General features: G+C 41.2%; 1 protein-coding gene across 1 annotated transcript in view; it reads left to right on the top strand.

Moving 5' to 3' along the window:
* The first annotated feature begins 17,941 nt into the window (after nucleotides 1-17,941).
* The window catches only part of TMIGD3 (transmembrane and immunoglobulin domain containing 3), a 68,505-nt gene continuing 59,649 nt past the window's right edge, over nucleotides 17,942-26,797 (top strand). Inside the window, 1 exon segment of the mRNA XM_069478978.1 lies at nucleotides 17,942-18,049. Within this exon segment, the coding sequence (XP_069335079.1) occupies nucleotides 17,942-18,049 (108 nt within the window).

The following is a 26,797-nucleotide window of genomic DNA, read 5'->3' on the forward strand; positions in this document are numbered from 1 at the left end:
TTTCATAGTATTAAATACCGTAGAGAGGTCAAGTAAGATAAGCATAGGCCATTTGGAGGTAATTAGTGACCTTAGAGGACAGTTTAATTGGCAGGATTAGCATGTTTGCCAGAGTGCAGTGGACTTTTAAGTGAATGGCAGGTGAAAGTGGAGACAAAAATAATAGGTAGACTTAAAAACTTGGCTTTGAAGGAGAGAGAAAGGGCAAGCTAGAAGAGCGGGCGAGTGGAAGTTGCTTTGAAAGAGAGTAGAGATGGGAATATTTAGATGTTGTCAGAAAGATCAAGTAGAGGCAAAGCTTGGAGTAGAAGAGACAGAGGAGATAAGTACCAGAGTGAGAGTTTCCTGAGGTGTAGGCAGGAGCACATGGAGGGATTAGCCTGGACTGGGAAAAATGTTACTCTGAGATGAGAGAAAGAGGAAAAGATAGAATTAGATTTTAGGTTTTGGCAAGGGAACTTAGGGGGCTCCAACTTTCTGGCTTTACTTTTCTCATAAAGTAGAAAGTAGGATGATTTGCAGAAAGTGAAGGTGAAGGTGTTGAGGGTTTGAGGACAAAAGGGAATGGGTAAGAGAGCTGTTGAGAAACATGGCGCAAGGACCAGGCTAGCAGCAGCTTGAGAGTCACCTGAAGTTGGAGTAAATGAATCTGTGTGATGGCTTCTAGCTTCCTGGGGGCAGAAGTGAGGAAGGCAAGAAGTCAATATCAAGCATGGAACATCATAGAATGGCTGCAAAACAAGGACGAGGAGGAAGAAGCTGAGAGTGGGCTGCCAGAGAGGGTAAGACAGCAAGGCCACTGGTGTCGAGGAGTCAAGGAAATGTAAGATCTTGTGTTACATTGAGTCTTTTGCACGGACCGTGAAGTACCATCATGCGATAGAGGCACAGGAGGTAGAGGGGGAGAAAAAGGAATGTGAACCAGATGCCAAAGTCCTAAGTGAGGGTTGGGACACTCATGATTCCAGCCAGCTCTGGTGATGCAAGACTGCGGGACAGTTTGCCATCAAGTAAGAAACAGTCTCAAAAAAGGCAGTGAGGTACCTTTTCAGCATTCCCAATTAGCTACTCATTAGTTGTTCATCCATCCTTTCATCCACCCTTTCATTCAAACCTTTGACAACGTACAAATGTTGAGTGAATTGCTTACTATATGCCAAACTTCTCTCACTAGAGGTGAATGAGACAGATAAATTTATCAGTTCCAAAGCAGACATTTATGTCCCCACCTTCCCCTTCCCTTTTTTTAAACATCTCTGGAGTCAATTGGGATATTGCTTACACTGATGTCAGTTACACTGCAGTCGTGATATAGTTGTCCTGGTCTGCCCAGGCTCCAACTTAGTCATAGCTGTTCATGTTGTCATGACTTCAGTTAAGTACATTCTTGGTAATAACATGTTGAGCTGAGTTGCTGTTTAAATTACAAAAAATTACACTATGATTTGGCACTGAAATGCAAAGTCACTGTATTTGCAGAAAGCATGGAAATAGTAGGACTTGAATCTGATATTAATTGAAACAAACATTCATCGTCAGAGAAATGATTGCAATTCCATATATTATCATGAAAAAACAAGAACCAAGTGTTTTATGGGACCTGAGAAAGAAAGATACCCACAAACAAATAAAATTGTGTTATGTTTTGTTACTGAGATATATACAAAACAATTGCCTAAAACAAGCCAAGCAATGCAATTGAAGGCAGGAGGAATTGTCCCGTATTTCGTAACACGAGGGGTTGGTGTGACTGATTCCTGGGTCACCGGGTTATAGTTAAGGCACTGTCTCATAGTTTAGTTGCCAGGACTTTTTTCTTAGTAGTACATAAAATAATGATGTGTCTTATAATTAAATGTGACTTCGAGTGAATGATATCTGATAACTCACGTCCTAGAACTATCTAAACATTTTCTTTTAGAGAGACACAGAACATCAGAACTGCAAGTACTGATTCTCTCCTTTAGCAAATGAGAAAAGTTGAGTCCCAAGAGGTGGGTGGCTGGCCCAGGATTACACCCAATCGTATGTTAGAAGCAGAGGAAATTTATTTACTATAGAGGAAATTGTCTTGCCTGTGGCAAAAGGAGTAAGAAAAGATAAAGTTACATAATGACTTGATGGCCCAGACTGTCATTAAAACCCGTATAATTGCTTCCCCCCCCCATTGGAAGGACGATAAACAGCTTTAATAACTACTAATCTTTGACAATATGCTTCTGATTTATGCCCATTGTCTATATCTATTTAATCTCCTTAGTCATTGGCCTTGCTGGCTTTATAGTTTAAATAGTTCATAAAGCACACTCAGTGTGCCTTTTTATTTTTCCTATGACATTTTTAAGACACACGAGATAATTTTAAAATAGATACAGATAGTAATTTATTACTTTATGTGATTTTTTTCCAATATCTAAAAAACTAAATTGCCTCACTGTCCTCCCCTGGAGCTAGGATCGTTAAGGAACGCAGGTGTCCAGACTTGAAAGGGGAGGATTAAACCAAGAACAGCCGTGAACAGCCGTGAAATCCATTCTGTCCAATTAATGAAACCACCATGGAGTAACTAGAGGCAGACTTATCTCTTCCTACCCTGTTCCTTGTGGTCCATGCTATCACAGAAGCAATCATTTTGTTTACCATCCATGGCTTCCAATATTAGTTAGAAAATATAGTAGAGGCTGTGAAAATAAAGATGAAAGATACTTAATTTAATAGTTTTGCAGTGAAAAGCTGCAGACTCTTGCAATGAGATTTTTTGTGTCCAGCAGTTGGAGTTCATCCTCTCAGGTTCAGTATTTTAACTGACTAAGACTCAAATTTGTGTATGTTTTCTTCCCCCCTTGGTTATAACAGCTGCTACTTTTTTTCTCTTACTAAATAATGGCATTCTGGTTTCCAGCCATACCAGTCAGTTATAAATTATTCCCTATTTACAAATGAATCGCTCTGGAGCCATTAGAAGGATGTGAAAGGCTCTCTGAGAGATCCTATTCCTCTCTTCAGCTCCTTTTATCTATGGTCTGAATGTGGTGTCCCCCCAAAATTCATATGTTGGAAACTAATACCCAGTGTGATAGCATTAGGAGGTAGGGTGTTTGGGAAGTGATGAAGTCATAAGGACTCCACTTTCATGAATGGGATTAAGTGGCCTTATGAAAGAGGCTTGAGGGAGCCGCCTCGTTCCTCTGCTTTGTGAGGACACACAGAAGGCAATGCCTCCTGTGAGCAGCTGGCCCTTACCAGATGCTGAGTCTGCTGGCATCTGGAACTGGGACTCCCAGCTTCCAGAACTGTGAGCAGTAAGTTTCTGCTGTTTATAAATTACCCAGTCTAAGGTATTTTGTTATAGCAGCCCAAACAAAGAGAGACAGGGAGATTTGACCTTTTCTTGTAGTAAAATTAATCCACGGTACATCTTCCTGTACATCTTTCCAATCATTTTGATTTTTCTTTTCTTTTCTTTTTTTTTTCTGAGACAGGATCTCGGTCTTGCCTGAGTTAGAGTGTAGTGGCATCGTGGTAGCTCACTGCAATCTTAAATTCCTAGTTCAAGTGATTCTCCTGCTTTAGCCTCCCAAGTAGCTGGGACTACAGACATGTGCCACAATGTCCAGTTAATTTTTATTTATTTATTTATTTATAGAAGAGACAGGGCCCTCACTGTGTTACTTAGGGTAGCCTTGAACTCTTGGCCTCAAGCGACTCTCCTGCCTCAACCTGCCTAAGTGCTAGGATTATAGGCGTGAGCCACTGCACCTGGTTTCCAATAATTTTCTATGTATGATTTTCATAGTTAAAATATCAATTATATATAGAGCGTTGTGTTTTGCTTATTAAACATTATGTAATCATTTCCTTAGGTTACTAATACTCTTCTTGAGTATAACTTTTAATAACTGCATAACTCACGGTTAATGTACCATAATTTTTTTACCCATTGCATTGTCCTGTGATTGTAAATTGCATTTAATATTTTTGCTATTTTTTATTTAGGTTTTTGCTATTGCAAATGATGCTGTAATGAACATCTTTACACATTAATATTTTTTTTTTTTTTTTTTTTTTGAGACAGAGTCTCACTCTGTTGCCTGGGCTAGAGTGCCGTGGCGTCAGCCTAGCTCACAGCAACCTCAAACTCCTGGGCTTAACCGATCCTTCTGCCTCATCCTCCTGAGTAGCTGGGACTACAGGGATGCGCCACCATGCCTGGCTGATTTTTTTTCTATATATATATTTTTAGCTGTCCATATAATTTCTTTCTATTTTTTTAGTAGAGACAGGGTCTTGCTCTTGGTCAGGCTGATCTTGAACTCCTGACCTCGAGCGATCCTCCCGCCACGGCCTCCCAGAGTGCTAGGATTACAGGCGTGAGCCACTATGCCCAGCTACATTAATCTTTTTGTGTGTGAAATGGGGTTCACCTAAAAGTTGTGAAAATATGACTGGGTATTTTTTTAATGTACTGAAGTAGAAATTAGTGACCTGAAAGTTGTAAATTTTGTTTAAATTGACTGTATTTTTTAAAAGGTTTTTTTTTTTTTTTTTTTTTGTAAGCATGAGCATTTACTTACCACCATCAGCACTAGACTCCTTTGGACATATTGGACATATGTCCTGCCTTTTTGCATGTTTCCAGGACAGGGAAAGACACTGGGGATGGGGCAGAGCAGGAGAGTTTAGGAGTTCAGTGGTGATCTGTGCCTGGCAGCCTCTGCTCTGACCAGAAAATGTAGGAATCTCTGCAAAATACTTTGTAAAAATCAGTCTTTCCTGCCTTCCAGTTAAATGATATGTTCCACGAAGGTGGAGTGGCCTCCAGAACCCCATGCACCCTCTTGTAGTTATCACAGGACAGTATGGTTGCAGGAGCCGGGAACGCAGAACAGCCAGGTGCAGGCCAGGAGTCCAGGCCCTGGCCTGGGTGGGAGTAATCCCCCAGCTTGGCACCCAGGAGCTTCAAAGGACAATTTGATCCGAAAGCTCTTGGGTCACGCTTTCTAACACAGCTGTTAGAACACACACCCTGTAAACAGGAAATGCCTTGGGAAGTACAACTGAGTACTTCTTATTTTTATTTTTTAAGAAACGATCAAAAAGCCTGAGCAGAGGGTGACATTTATCTGGCATTACAGTTAACAAGCTGGAGCTACTCCCTGACAGTCCTGGTTTTATGTTCTGGGCAATTGTGTGCCCACTGCTGCTTAGCAGGAGCTTGAAAATTCCCAAATTAATCTAGAACTCATTTTGACTTGTAAAATGAGTGTCTCAGTCAGGGAGTTGTACGTTACATACCTCATTTTTGCTGGCATAGAAAAGAAAAAGATTTACTAAACCCTAAACCAATATTTAGACACCACTAGGCTTGGAATATGGATAATTTAGCACTGGGCAAAAACAAACAAAAAAAAAAACCAACCATGTAAAACAGAGTATAGAGGAGGCTCCCATCATTTGAAGAGCATCAGGAAAGGCTAAGACGAAGAGCTGCTGACTTCTGGAAAAGACGTAGCTGCATGGTGGCCACTGTATTCCTCTACCCCTTGTGGTCTACCCCTGCCCCAGTCCCTGCCACATACCATTTATTTCAGTCATGCAGTCTCAGGGCCTTTGCATGTGCTCCACAATATCCAGAATGCCCCATTCCTGTCTCTTCCCCTCTTTGTTTGGCAAATTCCTGCTTATCCTTCAAGGCTGAGATGTCACTTGATTTAGTTATTGCTTGAAGGCAGCATGGTGCAGTGAAAAGAACTTAGATTCTAGAGTGAGACATAACCGGCTACAAATCTTGGTTCCATTTCTCACTAGATGGATGACCTTGGACTGGTTAACTTGACTTCTGTGAGTCTGTTTCTTCCATAGTTAATGAAGCTAAAACCTCACTCACTGGCATGTGGTGAATATTAAGTCACACAACTAAATAAAGTGCTTATATAAAGTAGACACTCAGTGAATGTCAATTTCCTTTTTCTAGTCCCATCATCCAGGTTTCCCTGAATTCTCTAGGCAGCATGATTTTATTCCAGACTTTAGTGTATGAGCCTGTGTCTTATCTCTGAGTCTATAACATCTATATAGAATTCAAATTCTTCATGCCATGCTTAAGTTATGGGGTTTCCAGATGGAAAGAGGATGGAATCTACTTATTGGATTTTTAACTCATCAATTTATTCAACAAATATTTATTGAATGACATTGGATGGCAGCTAATCTTATCATTTGTGTTCTTGATCTGTTTTTTCTTCCTTTAGAATAGGGTTTCTTGACTTCAACACTATTGGCACTTGGGCCAGAAAATTCTTTGTTGTGGGGGCTGTCCTGTGCATTATTGGACATTTAGCAGCGCCCCTGGCCTCTACCCACTAGATGCTAATAATGACTCCCCCCATCCCAGTTGCAACAACCAAAAACATCTCTAGATATTGAATGCCCTGACTGAGAAAAACTGCTTTAGAACTTTGTTCCCTGGGTTATTCCTTCTATTCATTGGCTCCTTTCCCTCATAAAAATATACTATTTTATCCCATCTTTGAAAACAAATCAATCAACCACAAAACCGTCTTCATAGTCAAGCTCCCCACAAGTACAGGCTGCATTTACTGACACTTTCCATTCCCTCCGTCACCGGCTGCAGTCAGGCTCCCCCTACCCCACTTCATAAAGTGCTCTGGCAAAGCTGCTACTGACAAGCGACAAAGCCCTGTGTCCTCTGTGTACTGTTCATCTTCATTGGCCTCCGTGACACTTGACACTTGGTGAATTCCAGATGTCTTTCCTTCTTGGCTCTTCTTTGACTCTCCTTCACAGACCCTAGCAGTGTCTCCTTTGCTTGGCCTCTTAAAATTTGGCATTGCCCAGGACTCTATTCTTGGTCTTCTCTCTTCTGTCTTCCTGGGGCACATTCACTTATTCTCATGGCTTTACTTCTAATGTAAGCATCAATTCCAAAGTTTTTAGTTCCAGCTCAGATTTCTCTCCTGAGTCCTAAACCTGCACATCCATTTGTATGTCTCACAAACATCTCAAAGAGAACTTATTGTTCTCCTCTTCCCAAAGGTGCTTCTCCTCTCGCCTTCCCACACCCATCTCATCTACCCAATGGAGCACAGCGAAAGCATCAGGCCCTGGTGATGCAGATATTTGGCACTTTAGTAAAGGCCTTTGCCTTAGGCTACCTGGTGCAAATGGTCCCCAACTTACAATTTTTCAACTTCGCGATGGTGCAAAAGCAATATGCATTCATTAGAAACCATGCTTTACGTACTGATACAACCATTTTGCTTTTTACTTTCAGTATAGTATTCAATAAATCACATGAGATATTCAACACTTTATTATAAAATAGGTTTTGTGTTAGATAATTTTACCCAACTATAGGCTAATGTAAGTATTCTGAGCATGTTTAAGGTAGGCTAGGCCAAGATATCATGTTTGGTAGTTTAGGTGTAATAAATGCATTTTTGACTTACAATATTTTTGTCTTATGATGGATATAATCCATTGTCAGTTGAGGATCATCTGTAATGCAAGGCCGAATCCATTCTTGCCCTTCTCTAGGTCCTCTTCATAACCCTCTGGCTCTGGGCCCACATGGAACAGTGAACTCTAGTATTACATTATATTAGTAATGTATTACATTAAATGAGATAACCTTCATAAAGCACCTGGCACCTAGTAGGTGCTCATTATATGTTCCCTGTGTGGCATAAAATATATTTGGTCTTTCTTCCCAGTTCCTTTCATAGAGCTCCTAAAACTCCTGGAATTTTCTGGGAGATAGGTATATCTTTTGTTATTCAAAATGAGCCTCTTTGATAACGTCTGAGTTTATGCTAATGAGGTGACTTAGGGTGAGGCCCCCAGATAGCCTCAGGATGGGGTCAGTCACCAGCAAGACCAGGTGAGTAGAGGATTAAAGGTTTGAACCTTTCAGCCCACCCACCAACCTCCAGGAAAGGGGGTTAAGGGCTGGACATCAAGCTCTATAAACACTCTTGAACAAGAGTTGATGAGCTTCAGGCTGCTGAACACGTGGAGGTACCAGAGAGGGCACGGAAGCTCCGGGGCCCCCTGTACCTTGCCCTATCCATGTGTCGTCTGTCTGTTCATCTGTATCCTTTATAATAAACTGGCAAACCTATTTCCCTGAGTTCTGTGCACCATCCTAGCAAATTAATCAAACCCAAAGAGGGGCTGGAGGGAACTCCAGTTTGTAGCTAGTTGGTCAGAAATACTGGTGGCCCAGACTTGAAATTGGTGTCTGAAGTGGGGGCAGTCTTGTGGGACTGAACCCTCAACCTGTGGGCTCTGACACTATCTCCAGGTAGATAGCATCAGAATTGAACTGAATTATAGGATACCCAGTTGGTGTCTGCTGGAGAATTGCTTGGTGTGGAGGGAGAAACTCCATAGACATCTGGTCACACAAGTATTCTGTGTTGAGTGAGTAGAAAGTAGAAAAAACGTTTTGTTTTGTTTTGTTTTGTTTCCTTTTATACCCTGTTATTCTCTCTGGAAGACACTCCAGAACATTAAGAGTTGTGTACTAACAGTTTGTAAGTCATTTTTTTCTTGTGTTCTCTAAAATTGTTTTCCGTTGAAAATGAACTATTTTTGCAACTAGAGAAAAAAATTTTATTAAAACACTCTTATACATATACCTGACCATGCCACTCACCTCTGTTGGCTGTTCATTGCCCTCCTGGTCAAGTCCAAGCCTCCAAGTATGGTTTACAAGATCCTCCGTGAGTTGACCTTGATCTAGCTGTGTAACCTTATCTCTTGCTCTACCACCTCCCCCATACATCCCACACTCTGGCAACGCCAAACCTCTCCAAATCCCTGACAAGCCATGCTGTTGCCTGTTTCTGCATAGGGCTCTCTCTCCGCTTGGTGACCCATGCCCTCCACTCCTCCCCTTCTATCCAGTGCCCAGGCACAAGACACACACTCTGGGATATCTGGCCAATTCTTATTTCTCAAATTGAAGTTCAGACATACCCTCTCTTAACCCTTTTCTTATTGAAGCCTCCAAACTAAAAGTAAACGTGCTCTGCTTTGTCACTCCTTGTGCCTTTAGACATTTGTCAGGGCACCTAGAACACTTGATTGTATTTATTTGTTGACTTAATTTGTCTCCCTCTAAGAGACGGTGAACACCTTAACCGCAAGGACTGTGTCTTTTATTTGGCGTACAGAAAATGTTCAGTTAAGTTTTATCTAATGGAGAAGCACTGGAGTAGACTTCAGGATGGGAGGAGGGGAGGGAAATAGGCCCACAGCCCCTACTGCCTTTTTGGGGTCTGACATTGCATAGTGAAAGTGAGTGTAATTAAGTGGGGTAAAGAAAGAAAAAATTATAATAATAAAAACCAAGCACTTTATATGCTTATTTAATCCCTGATTCACTTGGAAATAAATCATATTATTTTTTAAATATGGGAAATTGAGACTTCAGAGAGGTTAAGTGACTCACCCAAATTGAAGCAGCTACCAGACTTCCAAAGTCCGAGCTCCTAATCTAAACTCAATAATGTATTTGATCCTAAAGTTTGAATGAAGCCTTCAAAAAATCTATTCTGGGAGAAATTACCAGCAAGGATCATCTTGACCACTTAACATGCAAGAAACCTAGGTTCCTACAAAAGAATACCTGGATGTCAGCTGATTAATTCAAGTTTTCAGGGTCTGAAATTTTTGCAATTCCTTCTTGACCCATCCTCCGACTTGAGAAAAACACTGAAAACATAAGCTACCTAGAGTTCTTGGATCTATATCTGATTGCCCCATGGAACTTCTTAGGTCTCAGTAGACAAGGAAATCTGACTTGTATGTGGTTGAGTACCTGGAAGGGACCTCTTCTTGGAGCATTAGTAATAGCCCTGGTGATACAGATTTTGGGACTCTAATAAAGATGTTCATCTTAAGTAACCCAAGGTTGAATCCATTTTTCTTTTCCATGCTCCCTTTCCCCGAAGCTCTGGCTGCAGGCCCACATGGAGGCCTACCTAGCTCCTGATAGCTTTGTTAATGGCTTTAGAGTCTGTTTGAGATCAGGTGGCCTCCGAGCTGGCACCAACACTCCAAAGATAAGGAAACCAAACATTAGCTAGCTGGAGCAAACAGTGCCATAAACACACCCACACCTTCCTCCCTCCCTTTCACCCTCCAAAGAAGCAAAAAAATGCCACCTCTGTCCATATTTGGATAGGGAAATAAGGAACTAAATGCAACCCTGCTTGGACCATTTAAAGTTGCTTTAACCCAGAGGGGTTCTCTTGCAGACAATGTTTTCTTCGTTTTCCCCTACCAAGTCAAGTGCCTTCCTTTCTTCCTTCAGGAACTCTCCAAATAACTTTACCTGCTTGAACACCTTAACTGGAGGGCCCCGAATTATGTATATACTTACATGATACTGCAATCTCTAGTCATTATATACATGGATATAGGATCCAGTTTATCGAGTATTTTCTAGCCACTTGATGTATGTGATTTTGTGTCTTGTGTGTCCAATTAATGTATAACCCCCTCTTGGAACTAGCGACCTATTTCTTCAGTGTTGCCTGGTGTGGTCCTCCGACCTGCAGCATCAGAATCAGCTGGGAGCTTGGCGGAAATGCAGACTCTCAGGCCCCACCCTAGACCCACTGAATCAGAATTTGCATTTTCACAAGATCCCCAGATGATTCATATACACTTTAAAGTCTGAGATGCTCTGGGCTAGAACGTTGTTTAATCATACATAAATTCTTTGTGATCCCAGTGTGGTGAATAGTATTCGGGGCCTGTTCCATTTTCTCTGTCCCTCAAGGTCCTCAGGTATAAATAATAATTCTTAATTCTAGTGATTCCCTTTTGCATGCTTTTGTATAATTATATATTTTTCTCAGTGCCCTGCTCAGATCTTTCTTTTCTTTTCTTTCTTTGTTTCTTTGTTTTTTCAGAAACAGGCTCTCGCTCTGTTACCCAGGCTGGAGTACAGTGGCCCAGTCGTAGCTCACTGTAGCCTTGAACTCCCAGGCTCAAGTGATCCTTCTGCCTCAGCCTCCCGAGTAGCTGGGACTGCAGGCATGTACCACCATGCCGGACTAATTTTTTTTTTTTTTTTTTTTTGTAGAGATGAGGTCTTGCTATGTTTGCCAGGCTGGTCTTGAACTCTTGGGCTCAAGCAATTCTTCTGCCTCAGCCTCCCAAAGTGCTGGGATTACAGGCATGAGCCACTGCATCTGGCTTCAGATATTTTTATTAGTAGTAATAGTAATAAGAACAAGAAATATTAACTGAGCATTCATATGCTAGGTGATTTATGTGTATTTATTTCTTTTAATGAACATTTATTTGTTGGGTAAGACCACCATTACAAAATACCCCAGATTGGGTGGCTTAAACAACAGCAATTTATTTCCCCACAATTCTGGAGGCTAGAAGTCCAAGATCAAGGTGTTGGTAGGTTTGGTTTCTTCTGAGGCCTCTCTCCTTGACTTGCAGATGGCCACCTTCTCACTGTGTCCTCACATAGTCTTTCCTCTGAGTGCACATGTGTCCAGTGTCTCTGTGTATCCAAATTTCCAATTCTTATAAGGATACTTTGGAGGTAATGGAGGTTAGACCTCAACATATGAATTTGGACGGGGATATAATTCAGCTCATGACAATGATAAGGTGGCTTATTGTTGTCATCTCCACTTTAAGATGGAGAAACAGAAGCTTACAGAAATTCAGTAACTTGATTAATGTCATATAGCTAGTAATGGTAGAGCCAGAGCTGGAATTCATTTGTTTACTCATTTATTTCACAAATATTTATTGGATACCCACTATGTGCCAAAGAATTCATGATTCCTGCTCCCTTAAAACTTACATATTTGTGGATTTTTATTTTGGAGTCCATATGCTTGCCTTCTCTAATACTATAGAGATTCATTTTTGTGTAGCCACACATTATTCATTGCCAAAATCAAGAGAACAGTATAGCAGAATCGCTCACCTTCCAAACAAAACCAGGCTCTGAATCTGGCTTCACAAAAACCCATCAGGGGGCTGTATTAGTTTCATGTCAGTCTCAGTTATTTCCTATGGTGACCAACTCATCCCAGTTTGCCTGGAACTTTCCTAGTCTTAGCAAGAAAGTTCTGTGTTCCAGGAACCTCTTCAGTCCCAGAAAAACCGTGATAGTTGGTCACCCTCCTATTTCCTACCTTGGGCCTTGATAGGATAGAAGATGAGGAAGGAGCAGACATTGCATAAATAGAGCCCGATTTCAGAATCAGGGTGGATTGATGAGGTGCAACTTTAGCTTCACCCAGGCCTCTCCCTGCTGCTGAAGTAGAGGTAATCTGGCTCAGTCTGTTGCCTCCAGAGATGGGAAGCAAATCAGGGAACAAACAGAGTGTCTCAAGCCTTGTCTATTCTCAGCATAAGCATGCACACTAGAAATGAACAAGATGATCTCTTGAGCTACCTCAGCCTGAGGATCCAGTGATTCCTGAGTTCCAAATATCCAACCATCCTTCCATAGATAATCTCAGTTTCAGTGAACAACATGTGAGAAACTCTAATGTGGGAAGCTGTGGGGCAGCCCAGGCAGCCCTCTCTGGATTTATCATCTTGGGGAGAGCGGAGAGCTGAGTGCTTTTTAATGCAAGGGCCCTTGGAAGGTGGTGAAAGGAGCATCTGAAAGGCAGCCAAATCCTATTGCATAATTGATTACCGCAGCATAGCCCTGCTGACCTGCTCTGATACTTTCCTGGTGCTGATACATCTTTCTAAGGCCCAGTGTCTCTTTGCAACCCACTCAGAAGCAGCTTCTGGCAAGTTCCTGCATATGGAAATGGTGGGTTTCTCAGCTGCAGAGGTGCCAAGGGCACTGTATTCCAGCTTCTGCCTTTTGTCATTCTGTTAGCTCACAAGGCTTCATGAGGGGGTCAGGGAATAAGGACTGCTCAAGGAGCCTCATAATTGGCTAAATCAATGGAAACTTCCAAATAAGAAATTTAGCCTTTTTGCACACACACACACACACACACACACGAAATCCAAAGTGTATGCCATTTTATGTATTTATTCATCAAATTCAAGGTTATGCATAGAATTGGGGCTATACGTTCTCTGGCAGAATGGCCTGTCACAAAATCAAGAGTCTCCCATAATCTTTCTGATTTCAGAGAAAGGGGATTTCTTAGCCATTTTCTTAGTCCCTCATCATGCTTCTTGTGTTTCAAGCTAGTCAAGGAATTAACTGATACATGTTTAATTAAGAGCCTACTGTGTGTAATTGTGGTACAATAAAAAATACATTTGGTCCTAGTCCCCTGTTCATGACAAAGAGTTCCTAAAACCCTTTGAATTTCCTGGGTGATAGGAGTGCCTTTTGTTACTCACAAGGAACCCCTTCAACAGCACCAGAATCGATGCTAATGAAGTGACTCATGTTGGAGCCCCTGGATATCTTCAGAATGGGGGCTATGACCAGAAAGGCTAAACTTTCAGTCCCAACCCCTGACCTGGCCAGGGGAAGGGGGATGGCTGAAGACGGGTAATATTCATAAAACTCTTGAACAATAGGACCCTGGGAGCTTCTGGGCTGGTGAACACACTGGTGTGCTGAGAGGACCGTACAACCAGAGAGAGCACGGAAACTCTACAAGCCCTGCCCGTACCTTGCCTTGTGCATCTCTTCCATTTGGCTATTACGAAATTGCATCATCTTTGGTTTTTTTTGTTTGTTTGTTTTGTTTTGTTTTTTTTCCAGAGACAAAATCTTGCTGTGTTGCCCAGGCTGGACTCAAACTCCTGGGCTTAAGCAATCCTCTCACCTCAGCCTCCCAAGTAGCTGGAACTACACGTGTAAGCCACCATGCCTGGCAGTTGTATCTTTTTAAATAAACCTATAAATGTAAGCAAAGTGCTTTCCTGAATTCTGTGAGTCATTCTAGCAAATGATTGAACTTGAGGGGGAGTCATGGGAACCCTTGAATTTGCAGTTAGGTGGAAGTGCAGGTAGCCTGGGTACCTGAAGCAGGAGCAGTCTTGTGGGATGGAGCCCTTAACCTGTGGGGTCTGTGCCAGCTCGACTAGTCAGTGTCAGAATTGAATTGAAGTGTTGGACACTGCTATGCTTTGTTTGACTCCACCAACATTCTGTTGAAATTTGGTCGCCATTGGGCCATTTTGTGAGGTGGGGCTTAGTGGGAGGTATTTGAGCCCAGCAGGTGGATCCTTCATGAAGGGCTTGGCGCCATTCTTGCAGTAGTGAGTGGATTCTTGCTCTGGCGAGACTGGATTAGTTCCTGAGAATGGGTTGTTATAAAGCCAGGATGCCCGTCAGGTTTCCTTCTCTTCACATACATGCACTTCCCCTTTGACCCTCTCTGCCATATTGTGACACAGCATGAAACTCTTTGCCAGAAGCCAAGGCCATGATCTTGAACTTCATAGTCTGCAGAACCATGAGCTAAATAAACCTCTTTTCTTTATAAATTACCCAGCCTCAGGTATTCTTCTACAGCAATACAAAATGGACGAAGACAGACACCCAGTTGGTGTTGGAGAATTGTAGTATCAGTGTGGAAAACCCCCACACATTTGGTGTCAGAAAATATCACTCAGCAATGAACATACTAAGTACCAAGGGGAGACACAAAAGTAATAGATGGTCACTTACAGAATGACCTCATTTAACCTTAATTACCTACTGTCTCCAAATATAGTCACATTGGGGGTTAGGGCTTCAACAGATGAATTTGGTTGGTAGGGGTGGGAACATACAATTCTGTCCATAAAAGGGTTGTCATTTTATTCTGGGAGAATCTCAAGCTAGTAGTAAGCAATTCATCTTGGCAGTGATGAGACTTTTAGCAAGAACTGGGTTTGCCATTTAAGGACCTTCTACTTTTAACAAAATTCCCAGCTTCATGGGACACAAAATATTACCCCAAACCTGTCTTCTACATAGTGTTTAAGTAATTCACACATCTTACCCAGCCCCCTGGTATCACATCCTCCAGGGGGATACCCAAACCACCCTTCCCTGCAGGTGAGTTGAGTGCCCCTCCTCTCTGCACGCATAATACTCCGTGGATAAATCTTATCCTTGCATTCCTGATGTAGTTCTACAATGGACTTCATCTACCTCCTCCTCTGAAAGGGGGACTTCTTGAGGGCAGGGCCTATGTCTGGTCTCATTCAAGTTTATATCCCCGCACCCTGCTCAGTGCCCATAACCCCTTAGATATTTGATACGTGTTTTGATGGATGAAAAAACTGGCCTCCTGAAACCACTGACACTGAGGCAGATATACCATGAAGCTAATGAAGAATGAAGTTTAGTGCCAGGGCCCCACATTTGTGCGAGGACCTACCTAGTTATTTTGAATTCATAATTTATTATTCTTTCCCTTAAAGCCCCCCCCCCAAAAAAAAAAACCCAGCCAACAACTAATACAAATTTTAGGCTCTACAAAACCTGGGCATGCCCCTGGGTTGCTACAATAGGGTGTGGCTGTCTGCTATAGTTAATATTTCTTCCCTGTTTGCCACTGAAGGACAGGGAAGCACCTCTAATACATTCCGCTGTCCCTGAGCCTATCTATGAGAGATAGAATCTTGTCTCTCAGCCATCCTTTGATCAAAGGAAATGAAAATGCTGGAGCTGTGCTTGGCAGCATGGAATACACTGACTTCCAAAAACCACACTAATTAAAGACAAACAAGATGCCCAAGTAGGATTCTAGGAGTTTTTTCCTCACTAACGGTTACTCATGATCTTTACGGAGAGGGGAAGTATGGCCATCTAGGTCAGCCCTCACACTCTGTGTCCTTTTAGTTTAGGGGCTCAGTCATTTGCCTGGACACTCAGCTTTGGAGGGCAGTAGTCGTTGGCTCCTCAGGGCCTGCAGCGTTAGGGACTGACCTTTAAGTCCCCCCTTACCCTCATTCCTCTCCAATGACAAGTCTAGCCAACCTGACCTCTCATAACATCACACCTGAGCCAAGTCTCTCTGCCCCTCCACTCTCACTGCCTTGGACTCTTGCCTCGTTTTTGCAACCAGCACTAATTAGTCTTGCTCCTTCTATTCTTGCCCTCTTCCATTCACGTTCCACATGATGGCCAGAGTGCCTTTTTAATACTCTCCGCTGCTCTGGAGGCCGCCATGTTTGAATCCCTCAGTGGCTCCCTTTTACGCTCGAGGTAAAGCTCAAATTCCTCTGTGCTATACTCAAGGCCTTTGGACCTGGCTGCTCCTCACCTTTCCCTCCTCATCTCCCTTGCTCCTTACTGGCACCTCAGGACTCGTCATACTGTGTAACTTGTAATTCCTCGAAGGTGCCATGCTCTCTCTACTCTCTGGACTTTGGCACGTGGAGGCTCCTCTGCCTAGAGGTTACTTCTACTTCCTGGATCATCTCTTCCACTTTCAGTTTAGATTAGTGCTGGCCAGTAGAAACAGTATATGAGCCATATATTTATTTAATTGTAAATTTTCTAGTAGCCACATTTTGAAATTTTTTCCATCTTTTTAGAGATGATGTCTCACTACATTGCCCAGGCTGGTCTTGAACTCCTGTCCTCAAGCGATCCTCCTGCCTCAGCCTCCTGAGAATCTGGGACCACAGGCATGAGCCACAGTGCCTAGCTTCTGGTAGCCACATTTCAAAAAGTAAAAAAGCACATGAACCCTATAAAACAACAATAATATATTATATGATGCAATGGCAAAAGTGGAAGTCCTACCAACACTGTAAGGTTGTATTTAATGGGAAAATATTTCACACTGCTTCAGTTTTGTATTTAAATTAATTAATATTAAAAATTTGGTTCCTCCGTCATACTGGGCACATTTCATATCCTTAACAACTGCATTGGACTAGTGCCCACCTTATTGATTAGAACAGGGTTAGACTTCACTTTCTCTGACATCCCCCATCAACATCAGGTGCTCTCTGTTATATTAATATTACTACTGCATTCTGTGCTTAATTCTATCCCAGTGCTTATTGCACTGGGATATGGTTGCCGATTCGCTGTCTTTGTTCTTCATTAGATTCTGAGCTTCTTGACTATGAAGACTTTGGATTACTCATCTCTGTGCCCAACAATTCTGACCTAAGATAATTGCTTGGTTGGTTTGAAAGAGGCCGAATACCTGAACAGCAGCAATCTTTGATGGGCCTACAAGGCCCTACAAGGCCCACTCTGACTTCATCTACTACCACGCTCCCCTTTGTTCACTCTGCTCCAGCCACACTGGCCCCCTTACTATTCCTTGAATAACCTGAGTATGAACTCACCTCACCTCCCTTGAGGGCCAAGTGGCTTTGCTTGCTCCCTTATTGCATTTAGGAGTCTCATTAAAGTTGCTTTCCCTGTTCAGCCTCCAAAAATAGACCTCATTCCACTAGTTGTTTTCTAACTCCTTATTTTTCATCACAGTGCCCATCCCCATTTGGCATGTTATTTATTTAGTCAATTTGGCTCTTCCCGCTACGACTTTCATGAGAGCAAGCACTTTTCTGTGACGCTCAGTGATGTATCCTCCCAACTTAGAATAGTCTCTGGCACCTAATGGTTGCTCAACAAATATTTGTTGACTGCAGGAAAGTTAGACTATCTATAATCAGAGGGGAGCTTAGGGAAAGAGAAAAGACTACAGGACACTCAAAAGCAGAGCTCCAGAAATTTCTCTCTTTTCAAGTTTCACGATGTCCAAATGGCCTGGGAAATCACCCAATGACCAGCTTTTCCTTGGTGTATGGTGCAAAAGTTGCTGCAGGAGAAAAAGGATAATCATGAGTTTTAGGAGCTTGAGGCTTCATGAGTATATCCAAGTCTCTGCCCCCAAAACCGGGGGATTTCTGATTCTCTAAAGGCAGAAGCGTTGGTGGGTAGAATGTGGCTGTTGGAAGCTTCCATGACAGTTGGTAAAGCCCACCAGTTGGACTGATGGAAGGGACTCCAGCAGGACCCACTGAGTAGAAGGCCAGGTAGGAAAGCTCCCAGGGAGAGTAGCCAGACTGGACAGTGGGCTGCCTGAGTCCTGAGTGGCAATGAGTCACAGCAGAAAATGCTGGGAGGAGCTGGGAGGAGCTGGGAGGAGCTGGGTCTCAGTCTCTATTCTGACCACTTTGTAACATCACTCAGTGGTGTGGGGCAAGCTACTTAATGAATGCTTTGTCTTCAATTGTAAAATAGAGATAATTTGTATCTCACAGGGTTGTTGTGAGGATGATGTGACACAGTATATAGAAAATGGGCCAGGCATGGTGGCTCACATCTGGAATCCTAGCACTTTGGGAAGCTGAGGTGGGAGGATCATTTGAGACCAGGAGTTTGAGAACAGCCTGGGCAACACAGTGAGACCCCATTTATACAAAAAATAGAAAAATTAGCTGGTCTTGGTGGTGTGAGCCTGTAGTACCAGCTACTCAGGAGGCTGAGGCAGGAGGATTACGTGAGCCCAGGAGTTCGAGGTTTCAGTGAGCTATGACGATGCCACTGCACTGCAGCCCAGGCAACAGAGCAAGACCTTGTCTCAAAAAAATATTTTATATATATATGTGTGTGTGAGAGAGAGGAAGAGAGAGAGAGAGAGAGAGAGAGAAAATGCTCTGTGAACTGGAGAGTGTTTGACAAATACGAGTTAATTAGCTCTGGAGGCATTTTCCTATGAGTTCTCTTATCTGCCCACCCTATACCTTCGCTCAGGGAATTTTTTGATTGTATAAAACTCAGGGCTCTTGTAAACTTTTATTTTGTTATAAAACTGAGTCTCATTCCTCCTAAATGTCCCTCAGGGTTCAGAAAAACAAATCTCAATTTGGCCTTGGATAACCATCATAATTTATGATTTAAGGAGTCACATCTTAGCATTTCATGGAATACTGTTTTCCAATTGTTTCTTATGTGAATGTCTTAACTCCCCAGATAGACTGTAAGCTACTTGTTGTAAAGAGCACAAACTTAGGCATTCAGTACTGGGCTTAAAGTTTAGCTTTGCCATTTACTAGCTGTGTAAGACTTTGGATAGGCTACTTATTCTCTTTAAGCGTTACTCTTCTCATCCCCAATATTGACATCATAGTAATCCTTTTGCAAAGGGCTGTTGTGAGAATTAAAAGAGATAAAGCATCAAAAGTTCTTAACCCAGTACCTGGTACATAGTAAGACACTAATAAATTTACCTTCTTAATAATAGATGTGAAATAAATAAGATTTGTGGCATTAAAAAAAAAATAGTTGCCAGCACAAGCCTAGACACTTACTAGCACTGGACTCTCCAAAAACACTTGATTGATTGAAAACTGAAAGTAAAGCAAAGAAAGCAGAATAATTCAAGGCCAGTCTTGGCTTTAGTCTCTCAGGCTATCATGAAGAACTGAAAGTTTTATGGCTTCCTGACCCAGTTAGAGACTTAAACAGCAATATAAAGGCAATTTATTTTCTTGTGTTGACAACTGATAAATCGCATTTTAAATACGGCAGTGGGTTGAGGTACAGGAAGGAAATATTGTCAATATTATTCCTGAAATGTTGAGGGGACGGTTGCAGGACACAGGTATGGGCAGCGTGACCCATTTTCTAGGACATTTCCTAATTTCAATTCATGTGCTCCATTTTCAGACCACATGTGTTGATTTTTGTTCAGAAAATTTGATGGACACAAAAGTAGGCGTATGATTGTACATTATCAAAAAATGATTAGCATTATATTTATTTGGTTATTTGTTTAATTTATCTACACACTATTAACAGGTTTTAAACTTGGATTGAAAAGTCCAGGCCACAGGTGAGTGACCCTGAACTAGGGCTGTAGCCCTGAGAAGGGACAGAGGGGATCAATTTCAGGCACATTTCTGATAGACTTGACCCAACTTGGGAGCTCTCTTCAAATTACACGTATACCCATGTGCACACACACATGAGAGAAAGACTCTACTAATAGGGACTTCCATAAATGAGAAGGAGAAATCACAAAAACTCAACAGTAGTGAGCAGTAAGAGAGAATCGTAATGGCCTATGATTGAATAAAATTCTGTGACCATCTGCTCTGTCTTTGACCTGACCATGTGGCCTTGAGGTAGAGCTTATAACCTCTGTCCCTCCCTCCTTCCTCCACTACACACAATCTGCTTCTTTGTCAGATAGGAAATTAATAATAGCAGCCTGCCAGACACCAGATCATCCATCTAAAATTAATGATTGGGTAGGGAGGAGCTTTGAAGATGGAAAGTCCTTTATTTTCTCCTTTAGGGTGTGGTCCTCTTTCAAATCAGCTTCGTTCATCAGACACAAGGCCACACTCAGCGTAGTAGGGGATGGGCGTTCAGAGGGTGACAGCACTCTTTCACCTGGTGTCTGGGCCAGCCAGTTTTTACAGGTGGAACACAGAGGTAGAGCTGATTGGGCCACATGTCCTGAGGCAGGAGGGAGAGGCCTGGCAAGGGTTTGGGAGGATGGAGGGAAGTTGGCTAGATACGTCTTCCTTGGTCTCCAAGGCAATCAGCAAGTGTTTGTTAGGTAATGTGTGCTGGCTACCAAGGCATTCTTTCATTATGTTCTACACAATTCCTTTATTCATTTAGTCAACGAGTATTTATTGAGATCCTACCCTAGGCCCCAGGAATATGGCAACAATAAATGAAACCAGCACCATTTACCTCTGCCCTCATTCTCTTTGTTAGTTCAGCTCTAAGGATGGTATAATGAGGTTGGGCTTGGGTAGGGGTGGGATGGGGTCTTCTCTGATGATTTCATGCCTTCGTGTTGAAAGAATGCTAGACTATTTTGTCAGCCTCACCACTAAATTGTAATCTCTGAATTTCCAATGCCTAGCACATAAGAAATGCTCAGTAAAAGTAAATTGATTGAAAACAATTGACTGCTCGGAGAAGTAATTTTTTTAATAGTTTTTCTTTTCAAAGGAACCATAAATGATTTATGAGAGGCAATTTTTAATTCCATGTTTGATGTGTCAAGAATCTTTGATCTTGAAGTGTGGGATTTGACAAGTGCTAAATTCCGTTGTTCAGAGTTGCAGAAATAAGGTTGTAATCCTAGAACTCTGGGAGGCCAAGGAAGGAGGATTGTTTGAGCTCAGGAATTTGAAACCACCCTGAGCAAGAGTGAAACCCTGTCTCTACTAAAAATAGAAAAATTTAGCCAGGCATTGTGGCACGCACCCGTAGTCCCAGCTACTCGGGAGGCTGAGGCAGGAGGATCGCTTGAGCCCAGAAGTTAGAGGTTGCAGTGAACTATGATGATGCCATGGCACTTCACCCAGGGCAACAGAGCAAGACTCCATCTCAAGAAAAAAAAAGGGGGTGGGGAAGAGTTGCAGAAATACAAGGCATAAAGACATACTTGAGAGTAGATTTATGCTGTATCTTTGATTTCACAGCAACAGGTGACCCAGCACTCAGTCTCTCCCAGCATTAAGATTTGAAGCCATCTTGTAAGCCAGACCCATTTTATGGCCTTTAGCCAACTAAAGGAGGGAACGTTTTAAATCCAGCTGTCATCGTATTTCCCAAGACAAGGAAGGCAATGATAACAAATGGAATGTGGACGTTTTAAATATTAATAATAATCTTTTTATATCTGTATAATGCTTATACTTCTCCAAGATAATCTTTATGTCATTGGATCCCATCTGGTTTTATCATATGATAGATAGGATAGATATTCTGATCTCATCTCTAAGATAAGGAAAAGGAGGCAAGGTGAGAATAAATGATTTACCTAAAGACACACAGTTGGTTACTGGGAGAGTTGGAGTGAACTCAAATCTCTTGATAGTCAGTATTTCCACATTTGGTTATGGAGGCTCTAAGTTCCATGAGGACAAAGATGTTGTTTAGATCACTGCTGAATCTTTTTTTTTTGAGATGGAGTCTCACTCTGTCACCTGGGCTAAAGTGTTGTGGCGTCAGCCTAGCTCACAGCAACCTCAAACTCCTGGGCTCAAGCAATCCTACTGCTTCAGCCACCCGAGTAGCTGGGATTACAGGTGCTAGCCACCATGTCCAGCTAATTTTTCTATGTTTAGTAGAGACAGGGTCTCGCTCTTGCTCAGGCTGGCCTCAAAATCCTCACCTCAAGCAATCCTCCTGCCTCAGCCTCCTACAGGCATGAGCCACCGCACCCAGCCTACTGGTGAATCTTAAATGCCTAATAGCAGGTGCTCAATAAACATTAGTTTAATGTATGAATAAATCGTTTCTTTTCTTGTAATTCTTTGAATCTGTCTTAATTGCTATGTTCCTAAATTCTTTAGTTGGTTAACTCATTGATTTTTGCATCATTTTCTTGATAATATGGGCAATTAAGACTGTCCATTTCCCTCAAATACTGGTTTAGTTACGTCCTACAAATTTTGATGTGTATTTTCATTATTATTATTTATCACTCAGGTCTAAATATTTTCAAATTCAAAATTTCAAATATACATTTTAAAAACATTATCTTTAAAAAATTGGTGTGTACTGTAATTTAATTGCATTGGGTTCAGAGAGCTTTATCTGTGTGAAACTGATTATTTCAAATATGCTAGGACATAATTTGTGATCTAGTTATGTCCAATTTTTGTAAGAATATACTCTTCACTTGCTGGTACTCTGTTTTATATATAATCAGTTTGATCAAGCTTATGGTGTTGTTTAAATAATCCCCTGTTGGTGTTTTAGTCAGCTGTTCTATCAGTTACTAAAAGAGGTATGCTAGAATCTGTCACAATGATGGTAGATTTGTCAATTTTTTTGTCATTCTGTCGTTTTTTACTTTATATATTAATAGTCTAAAGCTGTGTTATTAGGTACATAAGAATTTAGTAGTTTATATCTTCCTTTTCAATGAAAACATTGATTATGTAGTGACCATTTATTTCAGTAATATTTTTGTTTGATATTATTAATAATATAGCTATGTAAGCTTTCTTTCAGTTAGTAAACTGCCTCTTTAAATTTCAACCTTTATTTGTCTCTATGTTCTGAGTATTTATCCTGTAAACAGCAAATTAAGTGAATTTTTAAAAATCCCTTTTAAAGCCCTTTAAAAAAATTCCTTCCATATTGACTTTCAACCCGAAGAGCTTGATCCGTTTATCATAATTACTGTTACATTTAGATTCATTTTTACTATTAATATCTTAATTTGAACTTTCTATTTCTGCCGCTTTTTCTGTTTCCTTATTCCCATTCCTTTCTTGCTTTCCTTTGGATGGGAATTTTATCTCCTATTCCAGATCCCCCCCTTTATTGGATGTTCTATTATTATAATGGTTACCCTCAAAATCCTAACATGCATAATTTACTTACTACAGATTGACGCTATTTATTTCTCTTCCTTTCTAACTAATACAAGGAAGCTTGGCCGGGCACGGTGGCTCACGCCTGTAATCCTAGCACTCTGGGAGGCCGAGGCAGGCGGATTGTTTGAGCTCAGGAGTTTGAGATCAGCCTGAGCAAGAGCGAGACCCCATCTCTACTAAAAATAGAAAGAAATTATATGGACAGCTAAAATACATATAGAAAAATTAGCCGGGCATGGTGGCGCATGCCTGTAGTCCCAGCTACTCAGGAGGCTGAGGCAGGAGGATTGCTTGAGTCCAGGAGTTTGAGGTTGCTGTGAGCTAGGCTGATGCCACGGCACTCCCTCTAGCCTGGGCAACAGAGCGAGACTCTGTCTCAAAAAAAACCCAAAAAACAAAAAACAAATTCTGATTATTGTGGACCAGCAAATGTTCTAGAATAGCTACCAGCTTTAACGTTCACCTTCCTCTTTAGATTTGTGCCATCGTTTCATTTTTGACTTTTGAATATTTCTTTATTTTCTTGCCAAACAGAATATGTTTAATTTTATCTGGTAGTTTTGAGAGGTTTATAAGAAAGGTTTTTTAGATATGAAATCCTCTGTAATACTACACACCTCCATAGGTTCTTACAGTTCTAAATTCTGTGATGTTTCTAACTTGATTTTTGGTGTTATGTTTTATGTGTATTAATTTAATTCTCACAAGTCTGTGAGACATATATTATCATTACCACCATTTCCATTTTAAAGTTGAAGAAACTGAGGCATAGAAAAAACTAACATGCCCAAGGTCACACAGCCAGTAAGTTGTGGGTGTCTGAATCTGGGAACTCTGGCTTCAGTGCGCACTTCAATGAATCATATTCAGTTTCTGCCCTGTGCCCAGCACTCTTCCTTCTTGCTTAAAATCAGAATGGGGAGGCAATGCATACCCATATGGAACCATTAGAAAACATAACATAATATATACTCAAACTCTGTGTATATGTTCTTAAGTACTACAGATGTTTGCAGAAAGAGTGATCAATAGGGAAGGTTTTTTATTGCTGTTGTTGGGTTGTTTTTATTTTGTTTGTTTTTTGGGGTTTTTTTTTGTTTTTTGGGGGTTTTTTGTTTTTGTTTTTTTGCCAGTTTTGGACTTGAAATAGGTCTTAAGAAGTGGATTTGAGTTGTCCAAGTCTGAAAAAGGGGAAAAGGAAAGGAATTCCAAAAAGGGGGTGGGTGGAATATGAGCCCAATGTCAGAGGTAGACATGAGCATGATATTGTATGTATGAAAACACTGGGCCATGAAGCAGAAGGTCTTCTTCAAGAAGAAATAGGCATTCAGCTGGATAGGTAGGGAAGAGCCTGAAAGCCAGATAAAGAAATTTAGATGTAATGGGTAGAAATCAGGATTAAGAAACCTATCTTTGTAACAGCATATTGGATGGGAGTTGTCAAAAATGAAAAGGTCTGAGATCTTACCCTACCTGTAAGCTAAAAAGTTAGCCTGTTGCATGGATACTGGCAGAAGACATGAGACTCCTGAGTCAGAGACAAAGGACTCTATTACTCATGGCACAGCAGGCAGCATGGATGTCAGTTTCACATCCGTTTCCTTTGCTCTTCAAGGCTCACAGAGGTGATGAAGAGTGAATGCTGTGTATGTCATGCATTTTTGCCAGAGCTGAGGAACCCCAAGCCTAGGAAACTCAAATCTTTTATGGTGGGATGCAAGCATATCTGCCTGGCCTTTGCCCTGGGCGAAGATCTTTGTATCATTATAGACAATAAACAAACCTATTCTCTTCTCTAAAGGGAGACAGTCCAAAATTAAGGTTATCTGTGCATCTGCTTACAAGTTGGGAAGAAATATGAGGAACTCATGAAAAATTGTTTTCCAATGGAAGTTATCTGAGAAATAGCAATCTGAATATGTAGTATTTGGGATTTCATGTAAGCTCCACAAGAGTAGAGATTTTACCTGTAGTTAGTTTTGTTCACTGTAATAGTCCTAGTGATGAGTATATAATCTCAATAAATTTAGTTTCAATAAATATTTGCTGAACGAATTTAATGCCTAAAAATTTTCAACTGTTTATTATGTGCGAGGCCCAGTACTAGTCACTTGACAAGTGTTAACTCATTTAATTCTCATAACAATAGATACTTTTATTATTCTGTTTTACAGATGGTAAAACTGAGGCATAGAAAGTTTTAATTAACTTGCTTCAGGTCATATATATAGGAAGTGGTGGAGCTGGTATTCAAACACCAATATATAATTCCAGAACTTATCGATGTAACTAGTATGATAGTGCCTGGTGATGGTAGTGATTAAGAAAAACATGTAAAGGTGGCTTTTAGAAGAATAATTGGCTGGATTTGGTGATTTTCTGGATATAGTAGATGGAAAAAAAGAAATGAGTTGTGATCTCTGGGAAAATGGTGGAGTAAGCTACTCCGAAAGTCAATGCCACCATGAAAACAACTAAAAATCTGGCAAAAACTGTTAGAATCAACTTTTTCAGGGCTCTGGAGACTAACCAGATGCTCACAACAACTCGAGGAACACAAATTCAAGAAAACAGCTGAATCTTGGTAGAAGAGCAAGCTTTGTGGCATTTTTACTTGCCCTAGTCCTACCTACAGCTCCCCAGCTCAGTGGTAACCTTGAAAATAACAGACTGCATTCTAGTATCAGTACTGGAGGGAGTAGAATGAATATCATTTAGAAATATCTGTCCTTGGTAGGTCTGTGTGGTGACTCCCTAAAAGATGGGATCAAAAGGCATGTTTCATTTTGCTTCAGAGCTTGTCCAACTCCAAAGCTGATACCTAGAGTCATTTATTGAAAACATAGGCAAATGTTTTAGCCTTTGCTGCTGAGACAATGGATAACAGTTGGAGCAAACAATAGATTAACCAAACACCTTGGTTGACTATTTCATTTAACTATTATACTTTTCAATTCCAGGTTTTTTATTTGGTTTCTTGGGAGGAAAGTTTGGGGAATGAGATGCTTTACAGAATAAGGACTTTGGAAAGCGCTGACATTTCTGGGAATTTAGAAGGCCATGTGCATGCCCAGGGCTGTTCACATTCTCAAGAAAGACCAGAGAAAGTCTCAAGTTCTCACCACTAGCTCGCCTGAGCAAACAGGAATTGAAGGCCAAGGGAGAGTTGTAAACTGTCTGGCCGAGTGTTGAAGGCATGCCCCGGTAAAGATACAGAATACCTCTGCAAAGATGGAAGATTTTTTTGTTGTTTTTGTTCCGTGGGAATCTTTGTCCAATCATTAGCTGATCACTAAATTAACAGATTAGAGACTTCAGGGGCCAAAACATGACAAAGAATACAGATATTAAAAAATTAATCCAGAAAAGTCACTAAACAAACTTGCTATAGCAAACAGCAAAAACAAAGCCCGTGGATGGGTTAGAATTTGATTTCTAGAGTTGCCAAATTATAATATTCAAAATGTTGAGTTTTCCATTAAAAATTATGCAT

The sequence above is a fragment of the Eulemur rufifrons genome, chromosome 8 (assembly GCF_041146395.1).
Source record: "Eulemur rufifrons isolate Redbay chromosome 8, OSU_ERuf_1, whole genome shotgun sequence".
NCBI classification, from domain to species: Eukaryota; Metazoa; Chordata; class Mammalia; order Primates; family Lemuridae; genus Eulemur; species Eulemur rufifrons.